We start from the raw sequence: 26,889 nt of genomic DNA on the forward strand, positions 1-26,889 counted from the left end.
GTGTTTAGGGCTGTGGAGCTGCAGAGTGACCATGCTGACCCACGTCATTCGTGACTTTATTCAGACCACCATTATTAATGTTGTGGCTGATCAGTGTATTATAGTCTTTGACTATTGAAAAAAAATATTAAATAAAAAAAAAATGGGATTGACAAAAATGACAAGACAAATAGTCTTGTCATTTTTTATTTAATATTTTTTCTTCTATGTTTCAGTACTATCAAACGGTAGTAGTCACTCCTGGGGTTTGGCTCTATGTTTGTGAACAGCTTGAGTTTGGCTCCAGCTTGTCTTGGTGTGGAGCCAGAGGGTGAAGGAGGCAAATGTGACTATGATAAGAAAGTCTGCCCATTCCCAGTGCTGAGCACATATACATACACATGCACGCAGACACACACAGACATGCATGCAAATCCCTTATGAGGCCAATATGGCTCAGGAGGTAGCGCGGTAGTCCACCATTCCCACAGTTGTTGTTTTGATCCCCAGCTCCTCTGGTCACATGTCAAAGTGTCCTTGAGCAAGACACTGAACCACAACTTAGTTGTTCCCGGTGAGCTTTGGCCAGCTGCATAGCAGCTCCCCATTCGGTGTTTGAGTGTGCTTGTTTTTGTGAGTGTGAATGCGTGAATGAGAAGCAGTGAGACTGAGTACCACTAGGTAGAATGGTGCAATGTAAGTGCAGACCATTTACCAGTATTATGTCATCAGACAGGGGTCAGAATGTAACTTGTTTGGTTTAGACCACCAAATGATCTGAGCTGTTCACTATCTAAATACAGTATATGCATCATTACACAGTTCAACATCCCTTCATTTTCTATGTTAAAGTAAGCTATAATCTAAGCATTTAGTAATTCTGTTTAAACAATACACCTGTACAGCAAATAGTTATATACACTTATGTTTTAGTAACTGACCAGTTCGTGTAATGGTGACTTTGTGGCCTTCAAAGAATCAAGTTTGAACATATTCTGTACAGATAACAGATAATATAATACTTGCACCCTGACTTTATTGGCAAACAATCTGAGATTTGAGCCCCTGTGAAGCTAATAGGCAGCTGTTGGAGCGATGCTACACCGCAACAACACGTTACTTTATTTAGCCTCCAGGAAAGTTATCAAAAGGGAAAAGGGATGGCCAGGAAGTGTCACCTTTGACAGAATTTAAATATGTGTTATACATAACTTGTTTGAAACATGCAGCTGTTATTGTTCAGTGTTGTGGGATTTCTTGTATATTTGTTGCTAAATGTAAGTGAGACAGCTTGAAATGTTCACAGTACTGTATGACATCTCCATTCTTTCTCCCCAGGCTAACAAAGGGCAATTGTAATAAAAAAAAAAATTATGAGTTACAAGCCAGTAAATTTGGAGTGAAAGAAAAGCATATATATTAGCGCAACCGCAATAGAAAGAAATGCGTGCAGGCACAGAATACCGAACAACAACCCTCTCTTGATGTTTTTGCACTCGGCCAAAAACTTCCTATGTTCTGAAGGGAACAAAGGTTTTTTTTAAGTCTCTGCAGTGAGCATTTTCCCCCAATCACTTCATGGTGCTGCAGTACACAGACAGACTGAGCTGTACAATAAGTCCCTGATGAGCTGTGGGCTGAGGGGTGGGAGAGGAAAGAGGAAAAGAGGAGCTGATGCATTTCCTCTGGACACACACCGTTTGGTGGTGTTGGTGATTTGACCTGCAAGTGTGCACTTCTAAGTGCACGATAGTATGTATGTGTGTATGTTAGAAACACACACACACAGTCACATACAAATGTTAAGTACTGGCACTGATGATAATTTGATATGTAATATGCCCCATGCCTGGGCCACAGTAACACAACAGAGAGGCCAAGTCTCCAGTGGTCAGTGTGTTTACTGTCTACAACAGCCTCAGCCCTCCAGCCTGTCCTCATTCTGTCACTGGCCCTCTTGTCTTTCATAAGTATTCATCACACTTTTCATTGTGTTTTGTTTTCTAAAGCATCTCTCTTTTTTTTATTTTATTTCAATTCTCTATTTAGTGATTCAGTTCACATTTGCCCTGCAAGTACAGTGATATCAATGAAAACAATGTCACAGCAAAGTGGCAAAGTAAAAACTTTTTTTTTATTTAAAAATTATTTTAGGTGTCCTGACAATTGAACCTATTCCATACAGACTTAATATTCCCGAAGTATATGCAACGCGAACTTCATTCAGACAGGGAAACAATCTTAGTCAGCCAGTTCACATTGAACTGACTGGGTTATTATATACAGTAAATGTAGATTATGTAGAGAGATGAATTCTGGGCATTTTTCTGTCTTTCCTCATTTGCTTCAAAAGAAGCAGCTAACTCAAGCAGGGAGGAGTGACAATTACAACTTCCCCTTAAGGGAATGTGGATTTGAAGCCTACAGGTTGCTGAGAGGTACAGCAGCAAGTGACAGTGAAAAGCATTTCTTTCAGCACCAAGCAGTGTGGAAGCAGGCTGACACACAAATCTATAACCAAATGGGAGAATTGGAAATGCATCATATGCTTCTAATGGCAGACACAAGTTGACTACCTGAAGTGGTTCGCAGACTTTAATTTATCAGTGAAATTCTAAGACTGTAATCAATTTGCTATTTCAGTTTTTTAAGCATATGTGAGTATGATCAAGCAGCAAAAGACCATCGGTAGCTCAAGGTAGGTAGAGACCATGGTGTCTGAAGAAAATTAAATTGACTCATTTTAAAATGCCAGCAACAATACTGTCACCAATCACATCACTGGATCAAACATACATTAGTACCACCCAGCCCACAAATGGCTGACTTCAGAGGAGCCGACTGCCAGTCACAAAATTCAGATGTCCATGTGGTCAGTTAGGGTATCTTTATAAAGATGGGGCTGATGGATGCCTGGGGCTGGATCCAGGCTAAGTCTGGGCAGTCAATCAGCCAACCATTCTGTCTGGCTCAATAAGTAAAAGACCTATTAAAATCCAAAATACCCTCGCTGGGAATTAAAGTTTGATATTCACTTGCTCTAACCATGTGCTCGAGAAAAAGTGTTCTTGTAATGAATTTTAATCACACACAGCAAATATTTGAGAATTCAATGTAGAGAAAAACAGCTGCTATGTGCCATATTAGGAAAAACTGAATTCAAATTTAAAGCAAAGTGTTTAGAAAGCTAGACACACTCTTGGAGTTGGCATACAGTTTGTGTTGATTGGACTGACTACCCGTTAGGCTGATAACATCACCTTGGCTTCTCAGTGACAAGATTTTCCGGTATCTTGGTGGAAAACTAAACATAGCAGCAGGCAGATGACAGGCAGACTCGACCATACAGTGCAGAGCGATACAGCCAGACGAAGCAGGCTCTCAGACGATTTGTGGTGGCTCTTGTTGACAGTTGTAAAGCACACCTGCTTGTCAGGCCACACCTCGTCTGGCACTGTTTGCCCACAGCCGCTTACTGTGTTACACCTTCACTGATTTGTCCTAACCCTAACTCCGGCCTGAAAAAACTTTACTGACAGTTATTGTATTTAAAATGTCACTCTACACTCTGTAGAGTGGCAGTTACATCTGTATAACATTACTATGTCAATTTTTTTCCTGTTATGAGCCACCATACAGAGCATGTGGCCCTCATGTAGGAACCGGTGCAGTGGGAAGAAATTGTATTACAAGCTGTGTTTTTGTCAGACTGGTGCAGGACTGGCTGGGTGAGAGCAGCAACAACATGCTAGAGCCGTCTGCTGGAAATCCCTGCAAAACCTCCTCACCTCTGCTGTTTCCAAGCGCACACACACACAAACAGGCACCAAAGCAGCACAACACACACCTGCAGCCAAAGACAGCACAGGCAGCAATTCGCTGATATGTTTGCAATAGGTCTCTATTATGTGTCAGATGTGAGATGTATTAACTGCCATTAAGCACAGAATAATTTGTGTTCTAGTATTACAGACACACGCATTCTTTGCCATGTTCAGACATGCAATCATGTAATTAATCCAAGAAATCAAAGTGGGAAATAGCTATTCTAATAAACCACTTTTGGCCATAATTAAATTTAACAAAATTCTCCCTGCCGCCTTTGGGCCTTTAAGCAATTGAACATGATATTACCTCCTTGTTTTACTTACTGACAGAAGGACTTTTAATTTCTACCACTTTATTACCCAGGATTGCATCAGTTTCCCGAATAAGAACATGAAGAGTGATTAATTTATTCTTCATCCAGGTCGAACAAATGCTGTCATCTCTTATAATATCAATTAAAGTTTGGGACCTAACTGGGCAGGAGCACCGGTTGCTAAGGTAACGAATTCGCTTCATTGCATATTTGCCATAGCTGTTGTCTCCCCGTTTATCATCGGTTTGAAATCTGATTACATGAGTTAGTGTGAGGTGTTGGAGTTACAGTTACAGCTCTGCTCAGCTGGACGCTCTGCAGCCTCTGGGTTTTGCTTTTTGTATTATAAGGGTAGGAGGAGCCGCTTTCCTGTGATTGTCTGGCCTCTCTCTCTCTGTCTCTGTGTCTCGCTCTCTCTCTGTCTCTCTCGCTGTCGCTCTCAGTGTATCTCTCCCTCTCTCGTATTTCCAAAGTTGAATATTCCACTTGCCTTGGAGCTGTCGCCAGCGGAGCAGTGCAGCTCACTGACTCAACGCACCGGGCTGGTATTTTTGCGCTGCGCTGCCGTGGAGCACATTTGGGGTGAAAGAGCCCGAGCTCGGTTCGACCCTCTCTCTCTCTCTCTCTCTCTCTCTCTCTCTCTCTCTCTCTCGCTCCCCTTTTTGTCTTTCTCCCAACTTCATCTCTGGCTACTTCCAAGATGACTGAAGAAAAGAGGCATGTAAAGCTGGTAGGTGTCTGAAACCCCTCCCCTACTCGCTGAGAGGTGTCTGGCTCCGAAGGGCTCAGGTTTGTGGCGGCGCTCAGAGAGAAGCGGCGGGTATTTTTCTCCAGTATACATTTGGGATTTTTATTTTATTTATTTTTTATGTGTTCGCCTTGAGCTTTCTCTTGAATGGACTCGATTCAAACGTGCACGAACATGTCTGAGGTAGGCTGCTGGTATAACGTTCAAACTTAGACACTTGGCGCTTTATGGAGAGAGTTCCTGGTGTTTGTGGAAAATATTGTAGTCACGTGTGGAGAAACAACTGAAACATGATGCTGAATATGCAAAATAATGTCCGGTGAGTAGAGTGAAAACCCCAGTAACTGCCATAAGACCACCGGATGGCCACGGACCACAGTTTGGGTTTCCCCGCATTGTTGTTGTTAGACTGACTGACTGAGCAGAGACCCATGTGTTGCTCATGTGGAACATTTGTCACAGACACGAGTAACCCTCTGCCTACTTCAGGGCTGTTACGGGCTCAGATGGGGAGCTGCAGGCTTTTTGCGACTTGAATGTCAGACGGTTTGCTTATTTGCGTTTTGTCCGGGAATACATAAATGTCCTTATGGCGATGTCATGCTGTCCATCATGGTCCGTGGTATTATTTCAAACAAAAAACCTAACTCTTTTAAATACAGCTCTTATTAGGAGTCCCAGTGTAATTTTTTATATTCAATGTATTTTTAATTTTAAAATATTAATTTGTTCTTTAGTTTCAGTTCTTTAAGGTTTTCCCTTCATGATTTCAGCTGATGCGGCATAATGAAGACTATTTTGAAAAGCTAACACAAATCTGCCACTGGCTAATGCTGAAGAGAGCCAGTGCCCCGGAATAAATATCCTGTCAAATTACAGTGAAATGCATAAAGTTGTCAGGAAAGTGTTGAAGTGTCACCACACACAGTGTAATTCATCTGGTGCAGTGCTGAATGCCAAACATTGAACTCAGCTGAGTCCCGACGATCCTGCTGAGCTCAGCTGACAGTATGAAGGAATGTGTCTGTCGATGGGCTGCTGTGAATACCTCTGTATGTTGTTTCGAGTGCTTGGTAGGAAACAGGAAAGGTCAACACGGGTGTTTTGACACAAATGTCCGTCAGGCTTAAGTACATTTTTAGGACTGTGCTGCTTTCCATTTGGCTTCATTTAAATCAATGAGTCTTGATTGGATGAATTGAAGAACCAGTTTTCAGACTAATATGCTTCTTCCTGCCTATTTCCCTGTCTGGCACTGCCAGCTGTATAAGTGAGGCAAATGGGTAAAAGCACAAACCCAATCAACCCTGTGCGTGTCCTACAGCTGCACTGTAGCAGTAGTTTACCCGGAGCTGCCCTGCCTCCTACTGTTATCCAACATGGCTCATCAGGCCGATTACACATCGGCACACTCATGTATGCCTCCATCTCAAATAGACAAGAACAGATTCAATGCTCTAGGCTGCCACTTATACCTTTGAAAGGTTTACATTGTTGTTCCTGACTGTCTTTAGAATGATTTCTTGATTTATCCATGCATCAATTATTTGTCGCCTTAGTCCCTTCTGTATTTCAAGCCTGAGTCTGTCCTTATGGTGGATGCTGTTTCCTGATATTCCTCCAAGGCACATTACAAAGTTCATCGTTCTGTGCTTGCTTTACCTGCTGATCACTTATTTTGAGGCCTTTTGTGAACAAAGTCTCAGCACTTTACCCCAGCAGTGGGATTAAGATAATGTGGTGGCTTTTAAGTGTCATTGTTATCAAATATCATTGGTCATTAAAACAAAATAAATTTTTTTCACATGCCTTGACAGTTACAGTTTTAGTTGCTAAAGCCTTGGCACTGACACCGTCACACAAGACTTCAGAAAATTTGTGACCAAAATCGTTCTCTTTTTTGCACAACTGTAAAAATGGAACTGGAAATAAATACTGATCATGATAATACCACTTTAAGGTGTGGTAGAGCATTGGGTTGGGATGCATAAGGCCGCGGGTTCAAATCCCACCCCATCAGGTGTGGCCCTGCCGAATAATTTGCATAAAAACTTATGCCAAAATCAATGTGCGGAACACGTTTCACTGTGCCGACCCCTAAAGGGACAAGCCAAAAGCCGTTGATCATAATGATATGACTTTGATTTTTTTCGTGCAGTACCTGTAACAACCTGAGCATATGAGGTTTTTAATAATATACACACCAATTCACTAAGTAGAAAAAAACTGTGGCAGACATGTTATTGGCTTGATTTTGTCCCTCCTTGGCATAGTGCAGATTGTCTATAAATATATATCTGATTGCTCTGATGCCATTTTTGATTAAGTGACTAGTTTAACTGATTTATCAATGTCTGAAAGTACTTATCATAAATCATAAATTATACAGTGTTCCTCACCTATACTACAGTCCTCAAAGGTCCTTGAAGACTTTTAAATAATGCCTAGAGTTCAGCAGCTTAAAAATAAGCCCAGGCAGGTAGAGCCCTTTTTTTCATCCTCATTTTAGAGGCGACGTAAGCCATACATTTAATTCCAAATGGCATTGAAAGGTGTTTAAAGTCTTCCATTTGCCTTGATGAAACTTTAAAACAACCTGACACTCCAACACCATAGTGTGCGTGCATATCTTGTGTAGTGAGGTGGTTGGATTCATGCAACTAAGGCACATACTAGGAGAAGCCATGAATTTGCACCCCTGATGTTTTAAAATCCCTGCCCTCTGCTCCACGTCTTACCATTCGTCACAGTGTTCCAGCTTTCTGCAGAAAAACATATCACACCAAGTCCACTAATTCTTCATAATGGTTTAAATAAATCTCCTCCACAACCAGAAACAGTCTCTTTTATAAACCTACTGAGTTTTTACCCCCGGCCATATTGTTTGTGCACATAAGGGTAGTAAATGGGCTAAGGAGACCCTTCAGAATTGACAAATGTTGGGCCTGAATCAGTCACAGAAAGTATACACTGTTAGTCTTCAGTCTTTGTGGTGGGATGCATTGTTGTTCTTGTTGTCTGTTTTATTAGAGTAGTAAAATCCAAGAGGACATCCTTTTATGGTGGGTGCAAAAATGATGTGCTGGGAGCGATAAACCCTGAATCTTCTTCAGGGTGACCTGAACAGAACAGCTGTCAGTGTAGGTGTACAGACAGAATGATCTTTGTATCATAAATACATAAATACAGCAATACCACATAAGGTTCATATTAACTGCAAGAGTAGGCACAAGAAGATATCGTGGCTATATATATTAAATAGGAAGTGTCAAAACAGGTAGGACAGTAGTTAGATTCCTTGGCTCCAACTAGTCACTTTTAAAATATACAGCACTTCTCATCCTCTGTCAATAGTAAACTTCCTACAATGGACTGAGAAATGCATCACAGATTACTGCAAATAACTGGTAACCAAGTTCAGCCTGTGTGACAGACAACATACAGTAACTGTGTCCACTCGGATAAATTTAGTTTGGAGTAAAATACTTGTTATTCTAGCCACAGTTATAATGAGTACAGTTTACCTGAAATTATGCATGAAACGCATGTGAAAGCAGTAGTAATTAATAATGTAACATCCATAAACTGAATGAAAACAGGATGCCAAGTCTTGATATGGAGCATTCGTTAACAGAGAAAATGGTTTTTAGGTTATATAGAGCTGATCAAGGGAATAAAAGTGGGAGTTGAAGCAGACATAGCATGGATAGATGTATGGTGTGACAGATGGCCTCTTGTTTTTGTCTCCAGACTCATTTGATCTCTTCATTTCACTGAGTGCAACGTAGGTTCCTGCCAAGAAAGGCATAGCCTATGCTCCTGCACTGCATGTAGATTAGTAAAGAGTAGAGCCGCACAGCACAAACGTTCTGAAACATAGATGTACTGTTTGAACGCTGTTTTAGATTGGAACTAGTTGCACTGGTCACATGCTATGCAACACTATCTAATTGAAAATAAGGTGCAGCAAATACAGTTTTGATAATATTGACCCAATAGTGACTGTTTGATTTTGTATTAATTAAACCTTTACAGCAGTCCAGCAGTATAAACAGCAGTATAAAGCCCTATATACTCGGTATTAGTCTTCTAAAGCCACCCTATAAGGTTTAGTGTGCTTGGTCTGGCAGGAATCAATAGACTTGCTTTGTCTAAATACATCAGACACTAAATTACTTTGCATTCACTTTGGTCAGTATTTAACCACTCCTGTTTCTCTAAATTGATCCTCTGTGGATGTTTTCCAGACTAAAATCTCAGGGTAGGAATTGAGCTTGGCTGGCTTCTGCAAGGCAACTAAGCTGTATGCATGTTGTGAACAAAGGTGAACCGTGGGCTTTTCTTGTGAGGGGAACTTTGTTACGTAAAACCAGTCATATTATCATACTGTAGAACATAGGTTCCTCATAAATGCAAAACCTACTGCACGTTAAGCCATATTCTAAATGCTGTCTTCTGGCCCAAGAATTAACTAAGAGAAATTAATTACCTGTTTGGTGGCCTGAGTAGCTCAAATCATAACTGCCTGTCTGTGGCAGAGAATGTGGTCATGGCCAGTGAACTTCACTAAGCCAACAGAGCCTTGGGCTTCAGTTTGGGACTGAAGGACTCACTTATTCCAAATTCAACAACCCACTGACCTGTGAAAGAGAAATGCAGTTTGCAAACTAATTATCTTAAAAACAATAACAAAAATGTACTCAAATAATGAAAGGAAGATCAGTATTGCTACATATTATTTCATTTCTAACTTTGCATTTCTCCTTCTTCTGGCAATTTCTTTTCTTACCCTACATTTCTTTTTCTGTTTCACTGTCTCATCTAATAGAAATGCGAAGCTTTGTACTTGGCATTAATAATGATTAGGGATGAGGTTTGATACTGGATTCTATTTTGTATCTGGATCTTGACTTGATAAGATACCCACAATTCTTAAGCTTCGTTGCTAATATATGCAGTAGCTCCTTATTAAATTTTTATTCTAATCCTCTTATTAGTTTACTCTCTTTTGACTCTCTATCTCTAACACAGGCACAGAAAAAGCGTGCTGTATGTAAACACATGATAGCTCAGCAACGTGGAAGAACGTGTCTTGACATATTCCAAAGTCAATGAAATCACTACATCAGTTGAAGCAAAACATGACAAAAAGGAGGAGGACAAGTCCATTGTTTTAATTTCTATTGTCCGACACCTTGATGTAATATTTCATTATATGAAAAGCTTAGCTTAACCTCGGCCTACTACCAGTGCAAAGTAACAATGAATTTGCCTTCAGGTACCATTAAGTGCACTGTGCATGCAAAATTCTAGCAATTTATTTAATTGGTATTTACTGAATGAATTTTCACTGTGTTTAGCTTCTATGGTTTCTGTAGCTGAATTCCAGCTACAATGATTCCGGTTAGAGAAGTGGGCGTGGAGCTGGATTCAGATTCAGTAATTTTGCTAATGAACCTCATCCCCAAATGCCACACAAACAAGTCCTGTACATATGGATAACAGATTAAAGATTACATACATGTGCAGCAGATACCAAGCTTTGCTCCACAGCTCCTTCACAGTAACAGGTGAATTGTGGTTTGGATACTATTACATAACATCAGCTTGCACAGTGGAATTGCATAATTCAGAAAAGATCAAACCTTTGACAACAATTGCAGATCATTAAACAACTTTATTGTTATATGACCAGAGCATTTTGGCCCTTATCTGGGTCTGTTAAAAGCACAGAGTAAGAAGTAAAATGAAAAGGTAAAATGAAAAGCTACAAACATATGGAGCCAGTCAGAAACATTTACATTGGTGGGTGGTCATGTGGTTGTGTGATTTTGGACCAATCATCCTCTCAAGTTGGCACAGAGGCAAGGAGTGTGTCTCGTGATTGATACGCGTGATCAAGATTAGTTTAGTAGGTAAAAGAAGTCTGACAAATATGACGTGCTGCATAATTCAACAACGAATGAATATTAATATCTGCAAATAATTAGATACCAAGGTGATGTAGGAATAAGCTTTAAAGGGGAAAGCAGATATGGCTTCTGAAGTTTCACTAAAACAGATACTAAAGTGATTTCATTTGTCTCCCTGACTGCCAAAAGTTCTTAGAAATTCTAAACAATGTCTGATGATCAGACAAGTGTAGGTTCCTTTCTTCTTCTAAATCACTGCCACGAGAAATTGGACAGCTTGAACCTAAACAACCAAATAAAATACAGTCAAAGCCTGTTGCTCTAAAAAAACCTGAAACATTTGGGTCCTAAATCCTAAGAATCCACCCAGACAGGAAGTAGGAGAAGGCCTCTCTGTCTAACTGAAGCAGCTGAGCTGGGGAGGGGGCCAGCCTCATCATACTAGTTAACAGCCAGGAGCCTGTGTTGCCTCCTACAGCAATGCACGTGTTTCCCATGATCTCACCCGCTGGCACAGGCTTGGGATCAGGCCCAGCTCTGCAGTTGTGGTGGCAGCCTCTCAGTTGGGCGGAGTGCATTACACCTCCTCTCTCCGGAAAAAAAAAGGAGTGGAGTTATGCCCATGAGGTGTTATGATGACTCTCCATGTGTAGGTAAACATTATGGTAGGTGAACATAGTTTTAGCAAATTTTCTGGTTAATAGTTATTAATTTTCAACTTTCATTGATTATATGCGGATGAAAGATATACAAAATTAAACCCACCAGTATGTTTCACCTGTCACTGCTTAAGAATATTTCTGACTACTGCAGAAACCTGTTACCAATTCTTCCTGCCTTTATTTCTGGCCCATTGAACAGAGCCGTGTAGCTTGCTATAATGAACACCTCCACTCATCACACTAATGTCAGCACAGGCCAGGATGCAGTTGCGATAAAAAATTCAGGGATCAGGCATAGAAAGCACAGGCAGAAAGAAAGAGAAATAACTATAAAGACACAGATTGAGAGGGTAGGTGTAAACAGGAGGAGGCGTGAAAAAAGATTTTTGAGCTTCAAGGATGTAGGATTCTGGGGAGGGTTAATAGCTACACAGAGCAGTGAGCAAAAAAAAAAAAAAAGTCATGGGGGTACAGGAGGAAAAAGAAAGAGTTCATTCCCTGACTGACTCATACACACATAGAGACACATGCATACTTTCATCACGCACACTCGTCCGCCCACCAGGCATTTTATTAAGGGAACACGTTTTATCTAAAAGCAGCTCTCTCTTTCTGGTTGATAGCTTAGTTACAGTGATCTCTAGGAATTTCTTATATTTTCCTGCTAAACATGTATCATCTCTTATTGTTTGCCAGAGGTTGTGTTATAAGTCCATTAGTTTCTGCTGAAGTTGACCACTTTGTGCAGACCGGTCATTAGTAAGACTAGGAGTTCATAAACCTGCCTCCAGAAAAAAAAGCTTTTCTTTTTCGCTCTCTAAGTCTTCAGATTAGTTCAATATTGATAGAGCAGTAGGCATTGTTAACCTTCACAATTATGCTCTTTGGTTTTGCACCTCCCTGGGGATCAGCTATTTTTAAAATGTTGGCAATGGGCAGCTATTGTTTAACTAACAACCTATTGATTTGTGTCGGCTTTGGTTTGCAGAGCTGTATTGGGTGGGAGGGTGGGGGTGGGAGGAATTGTTGTTGCTCAGTTCACAAACGAATTATTCAAAATGTTTTCAGAGAGTATGTGAACACTAACCACATAGGTTAATGCAGCTTTTCTTCTATAGGCTTTCACATTAGATTTGTTGGTATTTTTATGTTTGAGGGTTTGTGTATTGTTTGAAGCTATTGTATCTAACTTTGTTCAAATATATTTTCCAACACACATCTTTTTGTGAGGAGATGCAGTAAAAGGCTTCAGTGATCTCGACTCATTGAACAGCTCTGCTAGCAGTTCAGAGGTGTTGCCTTCCAACCTGTTTGAGCTGACTGATCCTTCTAAAAACATTTTTTAATTCTGTCTGACTAAAGGACTAATACATAAGGCAGACCCAGGAGAGGGAGGGCAGAGTGGAGAGAAGTGCTGAACCTCTTTGCTAAATATTACATTGCCATATGCAACTAAGCTGTGAATGCAAATACATTTTGCTGGAAATCATAAATGCAACCAGATTTTACATTTTCTATTAATATAATGACGATAACATTTAACAGAAATGGCAAGTCGCAAAGATGTTTACACTGTCCATGTCAATAATATGTTTGCAGAAATCACATTTTTCCCCACTGAAATATAAAATCTTGTAGTAAAACATTTGTCTGACTACAGCGTTATTATTTGTTTTATTATGGATGTGTCAGCATTCACAGCAGTTGGTTAGGCTTAGGGAAGGAATGAGCTGTGTCTTCATAGAGAGAAGTTGCAATATCACGTTCATTTAGTGCTTTTTTAAAAATTTAAATCCAATCACACACAGAAATCTTAAGTCCAACTTGGGTCTGTGGTAGGAAAGTCATGCCCAACATGATCTCATAAGCAACCCTTGGAAACTTCCTACTAAATGTGGTGTTTCATTTAATAAAAAATAACTTGTATCAGAATCAATGATTCTCTGAATGTGTTCGCTTCAAAAATGTAATCACATTTGCCATTAAGTTATATACTGTCGTAATGTAATATTTAGGGGGAGGGGATGAAAGTGGACTGATGTTCCCATGTTACTACTGGCTTGATTTCCAAATGTTGTGTATTGTAGCTTAATAAGATGATTTCAGTTGGCATTTTTTTCATCATGTGTACATCATCGTGTGTGTGGCATTAGCCTACCTGTGTATTAACAACACAAACAGGTCATTTATGGGCAGAAAGTCTTAGTGGAAGAGAAAAAAGGACAAATGTGAGAAATCATAGCCTCAGATCGCAGGCTGATAGACTGTGATCATACCTCAAATTACTCATCATTGGGCATCTCTTCTTACTGTGATTTCAGAAAACAATTCTTTTATTACAGTACATTGCCCGTGTTTTTCTTTTTGTCAGTGAAGTTGTCTGCTCCTTAAGTTTAGAGTGACTGGCACTGCAAATGAATGTTTGCACTGATTATGTGTTGCATATCATTGCGACATCATTGTTGCCGCAGCTGCAATCAGCAAGCTCAGATCTGCTTTTGGACAACTGCGTCGCGATGTGGTTACCTCTCACAGGATAAACACACTGGCAACCTACATGTCTCGTTTTATTATTCCACAAAGGGTAGAAAAAAAGCCCTCAATCCATCCAACAGCTTTCTGAGCTCATCCATTATGTCATGACACAACATGTCTTTACAATAATAGGACAATAATAACATTTCTCTTCTCAAGAAGGAAGAAATGAATGTTTATCAGTAATAAATAAAGCTTATTGAGCAAACAAACCTTGCAAACCGCTGACATTTCAATGTATTGAGCCTGCTGAGCCAATCGAGCGACAGCCAAGAAAAACAATGGCTCATGCTCTCCCCCCTTGAAGGAAATGCCAAACATTACAGTGCTGTATAAATAGAAAGGTTTGACTTTGTAGACCAGGAGAGCGAGAACGAGGACAGGAACCCCCCTCCCTGGGGTCACACCAATGGCAAGGTCTCTCACCTCTCCTCCCTTTTCCAATCATTCCCTGTTTATTGTTTTTTTTTCTCTTTTAGTTTCTCTCTCTGGGTGTGTGATTTGATCTATTTTCAAACCGATTTCTCTTGACCAACCTGGTTCTTTTTATACTCTATACTCTCTTTTATACCCTTTTTTCTTTTTTTTTTCTCTTTCCCCATCTCTCTGTCTCTCTCCCTGACACCCGGTCATCATCAATAGCCAAACAACCTACTAACACATCTAAAACACCTCCTGCTTTATTAATGTCACCAGATACTACAGTTGTAGTGGCAAATGGCTCTCCTGAATGTATTACGTGGGGGAAAGTGTGGAGACTTAGACCCAAGGTGAATTCTGTATATAGCTTAAGAAAGCTGGTGGTTAAAAGATTTTGGTCAAGCAGCCTGTTCTGGCTGCTGACAGCTCAGTGCGGTTCAGCTTATGTTAACGGTTCTAATAAATTTCTTGTCACATCTGGACCAATGCAGCCCATGTACACATATTATTAGACACACAGAGTCCGACTGTGTGCCACATAAGGTGTAACAGGGAGGCAGTGGGTGGACAGTGCTGGAACGGAAAATATTAAATCATTGATTTCATTTAGTCATTTAACACTTTCTTTCTACTTCTGTTTCTATTGAGAAAGGGTGGGTGACTGACAGAGTCGGCCCCAAAATGGGGTTAGTTGCCTTGACTGTGTGCAATGTGATTACTAATTATCCAGTCGAGACAACTCCAACAAGGCTTTTATCTGTGCTATCTTTTGTATCAGGTGAATGAATGTGTTTCCCTTGGCTGGTGGGTTGTGCAGACAGGCATTATTAAGAAACAATATGCACAAGAGGTAGCACACAAACACACGTGGACACAGGGGAACACGTTCACCGCCAAGACATTCTCCATCCAAATTCTTGTTCTCAGAAAAAGAATTCACTGCAGGTATTTTGTTTCTAAGAGATGTTTCTTAATAACCACAGCTTTTATACAAATAGTCAGACCTTAGTACTAATAAGGGCATCTGCTTCCTCTAGGGATATCAACACAAGCTCGAACAATGTCATTTCACAGTACAGTTCAGCAAACTGTTGACAAAGAAGCCGGCACCTTATGGAGCAGTTAGCCTGCTTGTTTAAAACATGCATTTCAACTTGTCAGCTGTTTTTTGCAATAGTACAAGTTTTCAGAAATACATTGTCAATCTTTGTACAGTGTGCTATTGTTTTTCTGACAGTCTTTCCAGTCTATTATAGGTATACAGAGGCCAGGAATGCAATTTCTTGCTGAAAAGATCCACTTTTCGGAAGCTGAAAGTGCTGTTTATGTGATGCATAGATTGCTTTTTCACACGATGTGGAGTAAATTTGCATATTTATAGAAAATTCCAGTAAAAGGTAAGCCGTTAACGTAGTGCTGTGCTCTTGTACACATACATACACACACACACCCTCAGATGACAATATAGAAACACTGAAGCTGAATTAGTGTCAGTGGTCAACACTAGCAGGTTTGTTTTCTGCAAAACAAGGTAATAGATTTTTTAAATTTTGCAGTGTTTGCTTTTTTTTTTTAACTCTGTCATTTTATTTTAGTGTCATCATTGTATGCAGGGGATTGTTTTTACACTAAAATGATACTTAATACGTATTTCTGTGGAGCTTAGTCATAGAAAATGATAGCAATGAAATCAAGTTGATGTTCTTGGACACGGTTCAAGGTGAGCTGGCTTTGAAAATGTCAGTATTCTTTTTGGAGGAGGGCGAACTTAGTTGTCTTAATACATTTGAGTGGCCAATTTGAGGCTGAGAGCGTATGCCTCACATTTTTAAACTGCTGGCAGTAAAGAGAGAAGGAACAAGATGGGAGGATCAAGGAAGGTATTGATTTACCTTAAACTATTAGGAAGAAGAGAAAATATTTGGACAGTGCAATGTCATGGCGCTGTCCACTCTACAGCTTGTCAAGCATGGCTGACTTTTAAGGTCAATGGTTTACACTAGCCACTGGGCTTGAAGCCTGTTTACCCATTTTCATTTTTGCTTTTGTTGACAGCGCTACACACTGTTTCCCCTCTCCTCCTCCCTCCAGCATGCTCAGCTGTGTCTAAATATCTAATAAGCTGTTCTGCCAACTTTTGATCCTGGGTTTGTTCTCACCTGGGCAAATGTACATGAATAATGGAAGTGGTTTGAAGTGAAGTAGGGGCATGGATGCTACTCAGTGTTGTGTTGAGACCTGATAAGGCTCTCCACCGCAGCAAAAGAGCCTCAGAGAGCTGATGAGACTACGTCTGACAGTATTAACTTTATTACCCACGGGCTGCCAAGCTGTAACAGGCAGAAGTATTAAGTGGAGGGTAAAGGAGAGGATGTGTTTTCTACTTGCTGTCACAACCCTGTGAAAATCTCATTTAATTCTTCTTTCAAGTATAAATGTATTAAACCAATTAACAAGTCTGGCTTCGCCTTGCACTCGACAAGCATTGATTGTTTATTTTATTTTCAGTGTCTTGCATCAGTAAATGTCCGTCACACAACAGAGCCAGCTATAGCTCGGGTGACAGAAACAAATACATCTTTGGAAATCAGTGCCTGCGTTTGCAGCTGTGGAGCCATTTAGTTGTGGAAAACTGTGACGCATCTGCATTTGAAAACATATAGAGTATGAAACAACAATTGTCAAAAAACATATGAACAAAGCAAAAGGCTCAGTACATGCTGAAACTTGTGACTGAGAAATTTGTCAAACAAACACATGATCCCGGGTGTAGTAGCACTGCATGTTTTATACACAACTGGGTAGTGGCAGCATTCACAATCAATTTTAACATGCAAGGATGCATTTTCAATTAATATCTTAGTTATGAGACACAATTGGTTTCAAAATCACTACCCTGTTTTCTTACAATGTAAGTATAAAATGCATTAAATCTCAGACATGACTGTTATAGAGTAGTTTATACAGTAAATACTTTATACACGGCATAAAAATCACATTCTGAGTATATTTACTTGCAGTAAATCATATCAGTGCCCTGTCTTCGTTTGGTAACATCCAGTGGGTCAGCACCACAGACCACCAAATCCCCCCCTTTCTGTGCCTTTAACATTGATCCTGAATTCGTTTACTGGGATTTGTCAGTTTCCATGTGTTCCCATTAACTTAGGCATAGTGAGGTGAACTGAAAGAACTTTTCCCTTGAGTCCCAACCAATGTTTTTACCCATTAACATATAACACCAGGGAACAGGAGAACTAGCTGGTACAGTGAGCCACAGCTCTGACTGCTGCCTTTACACCCCACTGATTTGATGGCCGAAAACACGCTGACCTTGAAGCCACTCTGCTTGTTAGGCCATTGAAGAAATCATTTCAAAATGTTAAATGTTACCCAGAACAAGAGCTCTTTCTGTGGCAATATCATTGGAAACAAATTCATAAATTAGTTTTGACATCAATAAGCAGTGTAATGTTTGGTTATGGATGTTCTGAATATTGAATTATAATTGGTTTGGTAATAGGAACTGCTTCCTGTGTAGTGGTGAGAGGGTTAATCTTAAGACAGCCTGCTTAAACGCACTGGATGTGAAGTGGAAACACCAGCTTGGCTGTATTACTGTTTGCATTCTATGAATAGGAATCACATGTTTGAGGAAACCAGTCCATTCTGAGGTCTGCTGCAGAGAGAGAGAGTGAAAAGCAGGAAGGGACAGACAGAGAGAGGAAGAGAAGAGAGAATTGGGCATGTGGAGGTGAGAGGAAGAGGAAAGGAAAAAATTAACAGAAACAGTACAAATGAAGTGGGTGGCCAAATAAATCCCGGGCAGTTTTTCATATGATAAAATATTTAATTTATCCTTTGAAGCAGCTGCACTTAGACACAGGGTTCCTGTCAAAGACAGCACTGAAATGTAATACAACAATTTGTATGTGCTACTTGCTCCCACTTACATGTTAAAATGTATAGTTCTGTTATGTTCTGGTCAACTGCAGGGCTGCCATTTCCCCTTTTCTAAACCAAAGAAGGGAATAACAGTGATCTACTTATGTCTGGCGAAACTCAGCTGTGCATGTACATTATGCGTGTGAGTATTTTTAATGCCAATTGTAAAATAAATAAATAGCAGCATTTCAATCCACTAATGCAGCTGAATTCCACAGAATCCACTCAAACAATGTTCCATTTCTCTTTGGTTTAAAAGCTCAGCTGTGATGATTTGGATAAATGAGATTTGGGGCCAGGACTTGAGAGTTATGTTTGCTAACATGATTGCTAATAAAATATACAGCAGTGTTGCCTTAGGGTATTTTTGGCTTAATGTTGTATTTATTTAAATGTGTGCACCCTGAATAAGCATCTTTGGGACACGAAAAGGTGTAAAGCTCTGTGATTCACTCCAAAACAAACCAGCCATTCTCTGCACAAAGACTTGTTGGCTCCAGGTTTGGTAATTGCTTACCACGTAAAGTAATGAATGAAAGCTCCTTGTTTAAGTGAGAAATACCCTGTTGTCGGGGGTGGATATTAAATTACCATCTTCTTGGACCACGTTTGGACATTTTCCTGCTCTATTAAAAAAAAAAAATCCAGCTTATTTTTTCAGTTTTCTTCCAGGCAGCTTCTTAAATAGTAATGTGTTACTGTTTCACATGAGTAAGCCAACAGAGAAAGCATTTAATTTGTTATTAATATTTTTAACCTGTTGCCTGTTTGTAGAATTCCCACTACATAACAACAGGTCCAGAGCAGATTGAGGTCACAGGCTAGAGGCCAGGCTTGTCAGTTGAACAGCATCTGTCTTTGTTTAGCCCCACGCCACTGTGGAAAATCAGCCTGATGGCTACCATGAATGCAGCTGGCTTCTAACAGGCCCCTAGTAAACATCTACTGTGCTACAGCACACTGGGGTTAAAACATTAAAGCAGCTGTTTAACTAAAACATTTCATTTTATTGCCAGTTGTCACACCTTTGAGTTTTAGCTGCCAAGTTAGTTTTTGCTGGGACAGAATCTGGCTGGCCCACAAAGTCATCTGCCTAAAACCAGTGTGTTGCATTGTATTTTTATTGTTTTTTTGGTGTATTTTACATGGGTTAAACCAACAGGATATGATGTGTAATTTACAGAGGTTTAGAGGTGTTGGTTGGCAGATTTGTATAATGTGACAGGGCCCCGTCTCCCTGGTTTCTCTGCAGCCATTCTTTCTTCTAAGCCAAGCTAACGTGAGCTTCATTTTTAGCATACAAACATCAGAGGGATATAAATCTCCTCATCTACGGGCTGGAATAGGCTTCCTGTGTGGAGAGTGTTGCCATCTACATCAGAATGCACATACTCACACCAGCTCTGGTTTACATCGTTGGACTCCAACACTGTTTAGGGAGCTTTGGACCAAAAAACAAAACAAGCAAATCCACATGTTACGGTTCTTTGTCAGAACTTTAAAGTATTGGTACTGTATGTAAACATTGTCGAGCACATGTGCTAAGTTTTGCTTGCTTTTGTCTTCATTTTGATGCTAATATGGTAGTTATTTTCTTACCGCTGTGACTTGGAAGGAGTGATCTAATCGCCAGTAAGGAAGCTCGTAATAGCACAATGCAGAGTTTTAAAAGTCAAAATTCAGGCGACAGGTCCGTGCAGGGCCTCCATGCTGGCTCCAGTGATGTAAATCCACCGCATCCTGGGTTTTGTGCCTCCTTCTGTAGGATGCTTGAATCAGGTTTAACTCTCATAGAGAAAGCAAATCAATTTATTTCCCACAATGCCTTACTTTCAATAGTCTCACAATAGTCCCACAGCTCACACAGTATCTGTGTCCTCAGATGGGTTGTAGAGAAGACTGACTACTCCTTCAACCCTTGGTGAAGCTTTGCAGTCATTTTTTCATCACCTGCAGTGGCCCTACATTGGGGTACAATGACAACTGTAAATTGCCTCACTGCCTATGACTTCAATGAATTATTTTAAACCTACTCTCTTATATAAAAAAATCAATCAAGACAAGTAAAAGCATTTATTTGTTTATTTATTTTCATTTTTCTGTAATGAAAATACAAATGTTTTTTTTTCCTTTCTTTTTTTTTCTTTTCCAGCTTTAATGTCCCACGGGGATAAACATGTCATAGGCGAGTTTTCCAAACCTCCTACAAAAGGAGGACTGCAGACCCCCTGCTGCTGGTGTTTACTGTTGCCTTGCTCTCTGGTGCCTTTAAACCTCAGTGATTTGCTGTTCCTCTTTACTGCGATAAGCTTGTGATTGACAGCCTCCAGTGAGATTTCATAGATTCCAGGTACAGCTAGTAAAGAGAGAGTAGTGATGGTGAGGATGAAAGGATTGGGTAGAGTGCTGGCAGAAGAGGGTCAGCAGATACACTATCCATCTGACAATAAAAAACTGGTGATTCACTGTAGATTGTCACAGTGTTGAGACTTAATCAGCCACCACTGATTTGATGTGGTGGCCAAGATTTCAAAGCACAGATTGTGAGTGTTTGTGTGTGTTTAGGTGCATCTGTTATTTTCAGGCTTTGTTTCAATGCACTTGTTTGGGTTCAGGATCCACATATTCATGTAGATACATGCATACTCTTTGATAATACCCATATAATCTACCTGCCACTGATGCATAGCTGGAAGTACACTTTTATTCTCTGTGATAGATGTCGAACACTGGGCTCTGGTTGCAGCACATCCTTTGTGCCTTCAAAGTAAACAGCTTTGGACGAAAAGACAGTTTATTGCTTGTTTCCAGTCAGTATTATTACAATATGTTATTTTGATCTGTTTGTGATTATAATCAATTAGATTAGCCCTAGATTAGCTTTCTAACATTACTAAACTGAAGTGGTAAACTTTGAGTATTAACAGGCGCTTTAAATTCTCTGCCCCTGACAATTTAGAACTCCTTTTTAAAACAAACGTATGCTTGGTTCAGAGGTTTAGACATGGTAATTTGTTTTGACTGGGTCCCTGTCATCCCAACATCATCAAGTGTCCATTATGTCCCCTTTGGCTCTGCAGCTGTGACTGCAATTCAGGGGGGAGTAATGTGCTTTCACCAGTGAACTGTTTATACAATCATCATTGTTCCATAAATGCCTTTCTCTAGATTACTGCATGCGTCAACAAAGCAAGTTCATGCACCTACGACCATGGACGCAGGGGACTGTGGATGTGACTTAAAGACATATTCAGATTTTATTCTTTCGATAGTTGCAAGAAATGACAGAAACAATCAACAAAATGACAGAAACTGTGTCATGAATATTTTTTTTTAATTTTGGGCATTTCCCTATGGTGGCATCTCTTATACTGGTCCTGGAATTAAAAACTACAGTACTGCCACATTCAGTGGTGCTGACACATTTACACTAAATATAAAGACACACATAAATACAGTTAGTGGGTGCACACTGGGTCCATGCATTGCTAAAACCTTTTGAGCAAAATCTATTCATTAGGATTAATAACAGCAGTAGTGGCAGTAGATTATTAGGACCAGTAGTAACAGAAGGATTTGCTTTGCTTCTCTCAATGAGGCAGATACTTGTATTCTTTTGTTTAAACCTGAATTTCGACTAGTCACACCAGACCATTACTTTGTGGTTTAACCCAGGTTTCACATGCATAGACTGTTCATCAAAGCAATAAATAGTACATACCCCATACCTGACAGGTAGTTACAGTATATCTGCTAGTCCACACTTTATGAAGCAGATGAGAATTCAGACTTCAGTATGTGGGTGTCTGCACCAAAGAAAATTATTTTTTCAGTCCTTCACCTTCAGACAAAATAATGAATCATCAATGATGTATCTTTTTATCATTTGTTTCACTATGAGCTGTGGGTGAGACTAAAAAAATGTTGCTATGATAACCAGCATAACAATAGATGTGAATGAGTGCTTCAGAGCTTTATGTGTGTATGTGTGTGTGTCGGCTTGGGTAAGTGTTGGGCTGTGTGTCCGTGCTGTGTGTATTTTTCCTCAAGCACTGGCTCAAGCTGTTCTCCTCCCAGATGGGACTCTTCACCTTAGCAAGAATGGCAGATGAAGAGCGGCGACAAGACAGAAAGAGTTTGCAGTTTAAAATTTGCATCTCTGCTGTGTGTGCTGTGTATGTGAATGTGTGTTATTGTGGACATTATCATGTGCCAGCCTGACTGCAGAACAAATGCCTTTACCATGAAGCTAGCAATTCAGTCCCTAAGTGGCTCCCGTCATAGCTGACATTGTTTCCCCAGAGTGACATAGCTAAAGCTTAATGGGCCTGTTGATGGTGTGTTATAGCTTGGTGTTAATTATAACACCATGCACCGTTAAACACAGTCACATTAACATCAGCATAAGCATACGCATCACTCTGCAGGGAACAAAGTCAAACTGCTGATTCAGTCAACACTTGATTTGGACAACTGTCAAAATCCTGAGTGATAATAGCGATGAACTGTGTGTTGATTTGATTGACTTAATAATTGAGGGTTCTGGTTTTGTTTTTCTTGTTAAGACACAGCTTCCTTGACAGATGTACAATCCCATATCATATCATGTGTTTCCTAAGTTTTCAATGAACAGAGAGGTAGACATTTTTCTGAAATGCATTAGTGTTGATTGACAGTGATAGTGAGATGTCTTTTGTTAGGTCAGTTTAAAGTTCACATTGTTTTACAATGACCTTATGATCTTTAGTCATTGTTTATCACGAGAAGCTTAATGAATGTGTCCTTTGTTTCCAGTTGTTGACAAATCTAACCAGTGAAACAGGAGTCACATGGTGCTTAACCAACCTTTAACATCAATTTGTTGAATTTGCTTTATTGTACAAAGCAGTCCCGGCTTATATGTCCAAGTGTCCCTGGGCAAGACACTGAACCCCTAACAGCCCATTACCATCCCCAGCTGTGCAGTGCCAGTCCAAGCCCAGTAGAAATTGGGGAGGGTTGCGTCAGGAAGGGCATCCGGCATAAAAAACTGCCAATTCAACATGCGGACAATGATCCGCTGTGGCGACCCTGAACTCATGGGATGAGCCGTAAGGACAAAAAAGTCACACATTTTTTATTTTAGGATTTACCATCATCTGCCTTTTGCCCAGTGAGTTACATTTTTGCTATGAAGCTTCACACTTCACAAATGCAAATTACAGTTTATAGCATAAAGACCAGTAGTCTATGTGGAAAATAACTACATCTCATATTTGTGCATTGACTTTTGAAGCTGTGGAGCCTGTGACCTTGCTTGTCATTTAAGGGTATTGAAAGTTGTCCTTGCTTCTCCTCATCACCTCCCTCCACATCCTGTTTCTCTGGTTATTTCCCTTCGTCTGCCCTGGTTATCAAGTCTCTGAAACAGTGCAAATAAATTAGACCTGCTGTTGACGTGACGCAGTAGGAACACTGGAGGCTGGCTGCTGAACTCTCTCTTTATCCCTAACACAGCCAGGCTTTGTGATAACAACCATATAAAGCAGCTGATAAATAGCATCCAAGGTGAATATTGGAGAAGGACATTAGGTGTATAAATAGGAAGAATTTATACTTGTGGACTGTACAGCCACAAACACACACACATTTATTTCAACCCAAGCACAATGCCCATCACCTTTTATCAATGTAATATCTACATGATTGGCTGGGAGCAGTTATTTATTTCATTTCCAGATAATGAATTTTATAACGAAGCCACCGCATGCATATAACTACTTTCTCCAGTTGAGTGCCTTTCCCCAGCACTTAGCTGCTACTCAAATCATGTTTGCTTTGAACACAGCTCACAGTCGAGGCATGGTTACTCGTGCAGCAGAATGGAGGATACTTGTGTTAGTGCAAATGGGTTTGAGTCTTTGAGCTCTGTTTCTGTCTTTATACAGTGTTGTTTTCAGTCTGTCCTTTGTTGGCGTATTGCTCAGTTCTCTGTGAAACTGAATGCAGACTGCCAAGTTACAGTGGTGTCATGGCATAATAATGGGCTGTGAATAGCACAATTAGTTTAATATTTCCAGTTATGGGTAAATAAATAGATAATGAGTAGAAAGTTGTATATTGTTCAATGTGATATATTGGCAACAAGCTGTGAATTGTGTTATTCATCTGGAGTCAGGCTCATTTGATTAAGCCCTGTGCACATTTTAGCAGCAGTACACGTTAGTTTCATATAGCTGAACACACCCCCCGCTTTCAGAAATCTTTTCCTGTGTTGGACATGTCTGTACTGCCATGTCAAAAGCCAAATTATGTAAGACAGGCCTGTTTGGACTGGCTGCATTTAAAATTGCTTATGTCAAGTAAAAGTGTTAAACCTGGACTATAAAACTCAGGTGGCACAGTCACTTATAAAATTAAATATGTTTTTTAGATTTTATTTCACTGTGTTGCCCTCAATTTTCTATTTAGAATGATGTATGCAGAGAGCTTGATGCTACAGAGAAAGTGTCTCTGACCTTACCTTAAATCTTGATGCACAACCAAGATGTGCGACATCACAAATATTTGGTCTTTTATATTTAGTCTAATAAGCAACTTAAAGAAAATATAGGTCCCATGTAAAATATGTTTTCTCATATGCGCAATAACCTAGACTTCAAAGAAGTCACTCACAAGTTTACGCCTATTCGCAAAAATAAAAAATACCTTTTGATTAGTCATTACTACTAAAACGCAATCATCAGTGAACTCAGTGAGTATAAGTGTCACAGAGGGAAGTGATGGCAGTCCTTCAGGAATGACCGCATCTAGTGAAATTGTGACTGTCACCTATCTGGGGTCGTCCAGTTTAATAATGTAGTTTCATGGTGCTTGCTTTGTTTCTCTAAAAGAATAGGACGGTACTGCAAGCTGTGCTCCTATACCAGTGAATCAGTACAGGTGTATGTGTGTGTGCGTGTGTGTGGAGGGGCGTTATCGGTGATTACTCATGGCAGTGGTTTTTAAGGCCACGCCGGGGAGACAGCTTGATATGCCGACAGCAAGCTGCTGAGATTCGGAGGGACTGGGGAAGGAGCAGGATGATCTGCAATCAATTCTGCTATTCAGACCAAGATTTTACTGCCCATCTTGACATTGTTGGTGGAACAGTGTGGTAAGTCCTGTATTAGACAAGCTAGAAAGAAATTGTGTTAGAGGCTACAACAAAGCGGCCCAGACTGCTGTTGTGCAAGCTGAGCAGATGTGTGTTTTAGTGATGTTTCTGCTGAATTTGCACAGGCCAATCTGTCTACATAGCAATACCTTACCACTGATTCAGTTAAAATCACAAACGGGTGAATGTGCACATTGATTGTGTACAATTTCTGCTGTTCTATTCAATACAATTTGAACAAAAACAAAAGCTTTTTGACTGATTTGTAACTGCAAAAGTTATGCATATAGTTTTCTTTGTTGTGCAGGTACCTGGCCAGCTTCCGTGGGATTTGATGTCACCTTTAGATTGGTTCAACTGAAGATGGAAACACTGGAGTCTGAGCTGACCTGCCCAATCTGCCTGGAGTTGTTTGAAGATCCTCTTCTCTTGCCCTGTGCCCACAGTTTGTGCTTTAACTGTGCCCACCGCATCCTGGTGTCTCACTGCTCCACCAGCAAGCCCCTCGAGTCCATCTCAGCCTTTCAGTGCCCCACCTGTCGTTACGTCATCACGCTGAATCACCGCGGCCTGGAGGGCCTTAAGCGCAATGTGACGCTGCAGAACATCATTGACCGCTTTCAAAAGGCCTCCCTTAGCGGCCCCAACTCCCCCACTGAGAGCCGGCGTCTGCAGCCGCAGCGGCCCTACACCGCCACCATTAGCGGTACAATAGCAGGAACAATTGGCGGCGGTGGTGGCACAAGTGGAAGCAGTGCCCGCGGCAGCCCGGCCACTTCCAGCCACTCCCACTCGCACGCCAACCACACGAATCACGTCAACCACACCAACGCTAACCACAGCCCAGGTGTTGTTGCTAAAATGGATCCACGCATCAGCTGCCAGTTCTGTGAGCAGGATCCACCACGTGAGGCAGTGAAGACGTGCGTCACATGTGAGGTATCGTACTGTGACCGCTGCCTTCGCGCAACACACCCTAACAAGAAGCCATTCACCAGCCACCGCCTGGTGGAGCCGGTGCCAGACACCCACATCCGCAGCCTGACCTGCCTGGAGCATGAGAATGAGAAGGTCAACATGTACTGCTTGGTGGACGACCAGCTCATTTGTGCTCTCTGCAAGCTGGTCGGGCGTCACCGAGAGCACCAGGTGTCTTCCCTCAGCGAACGTTTTGACAAGCTCAAGGTTAGTCCTTCATGTCCTTTCCAGTTTATAAGCTTGCAGGAAGGTCATGTCAGTGATCATTTCCGTGTACTGCTCCTAAGTCTTTCTTTCACGCCTGCGCTAGTGAAGCCAGGTAAGACACAAACTGAATGATTTACTGCTGAGCTTCAGAGCTCTTTCCATCCTAACTAAGAGCTTGATATGTATCTTTGTTTGCAGTTTGCCAAACAGCAAAATCTTTAATCCAT

At 40.7% G+C, this 26,889-nt stretch overlaps 1 protein-coding gene and 1 long non-coding RNA gene across 9 annotated transcripts in view; one reads left to right on the top strand and one right to left on the bottom strand.

Annotated features, from left to right (window-relative positions):
* LOC137134056 (uncharacterized) overlaps positions 1-12,376 on the bottom strand; it is a 29,680-nt gene extending 17,304 nt beyond the window's left edge. The window contains exons 1-2 of the long non-coding RNA XR_010915367.1: positions 10,390-12,376; positions 9,358-9,508 (exon numbers count right to left, since the gene is read on the bottom strand). This is a non-coding gene — a long non-coding RNA (uncharacterized lncRNA). The remainder of the gene's footprint in view (positions 1-9,357; positions 9,509-10,389) is intronic.
* The window catches only part of mid2 (midline 2), a 127,394-nt gene that overhangs the window by 40,446 nt on the left and 60,059 nt on the right, over positions 1-26,889 (top strand). For 4 of the 8 annotated variants that reach the window (XM_067518455.1, XM_067518459.1, XM_067518454.1 and 1 more), the window contains one exon: positions 25,785-26,662. In XM_067518455.1, coding sequence (XP_067374556.1) covers positions 25,841-26,662 — 822 coding nt within the window. In that variant the 5' untranslated portion in view covers positions 25,785-25,840. Of the gene's footprint in view, positions 1-4,542; positions 4,851-4,901; positions 5,052-25,784; positions 26,663-26,889 lie in introns of those variants that run through there. The other 4 variants (XM_067518461.1, XM_067518460.1, XM_067518453.1 and 1 more) reach the window with 3 other exon arrangements.

The sequence above is a fragment of the Channa argus genome, chromosome 10 (assembly GCF_033026475.1).
Source record: "Channa argus isolate prfri chromosome 10, Channa argus male v1.0, whole genome shotgun sequence".
NCBI classification, from domain to species: domain Eukaryota; kingdom Metazoa; phylum Chordata; class Actinopteri; order Anabantiformes; family Channidae; genus Channa; species Channa argus.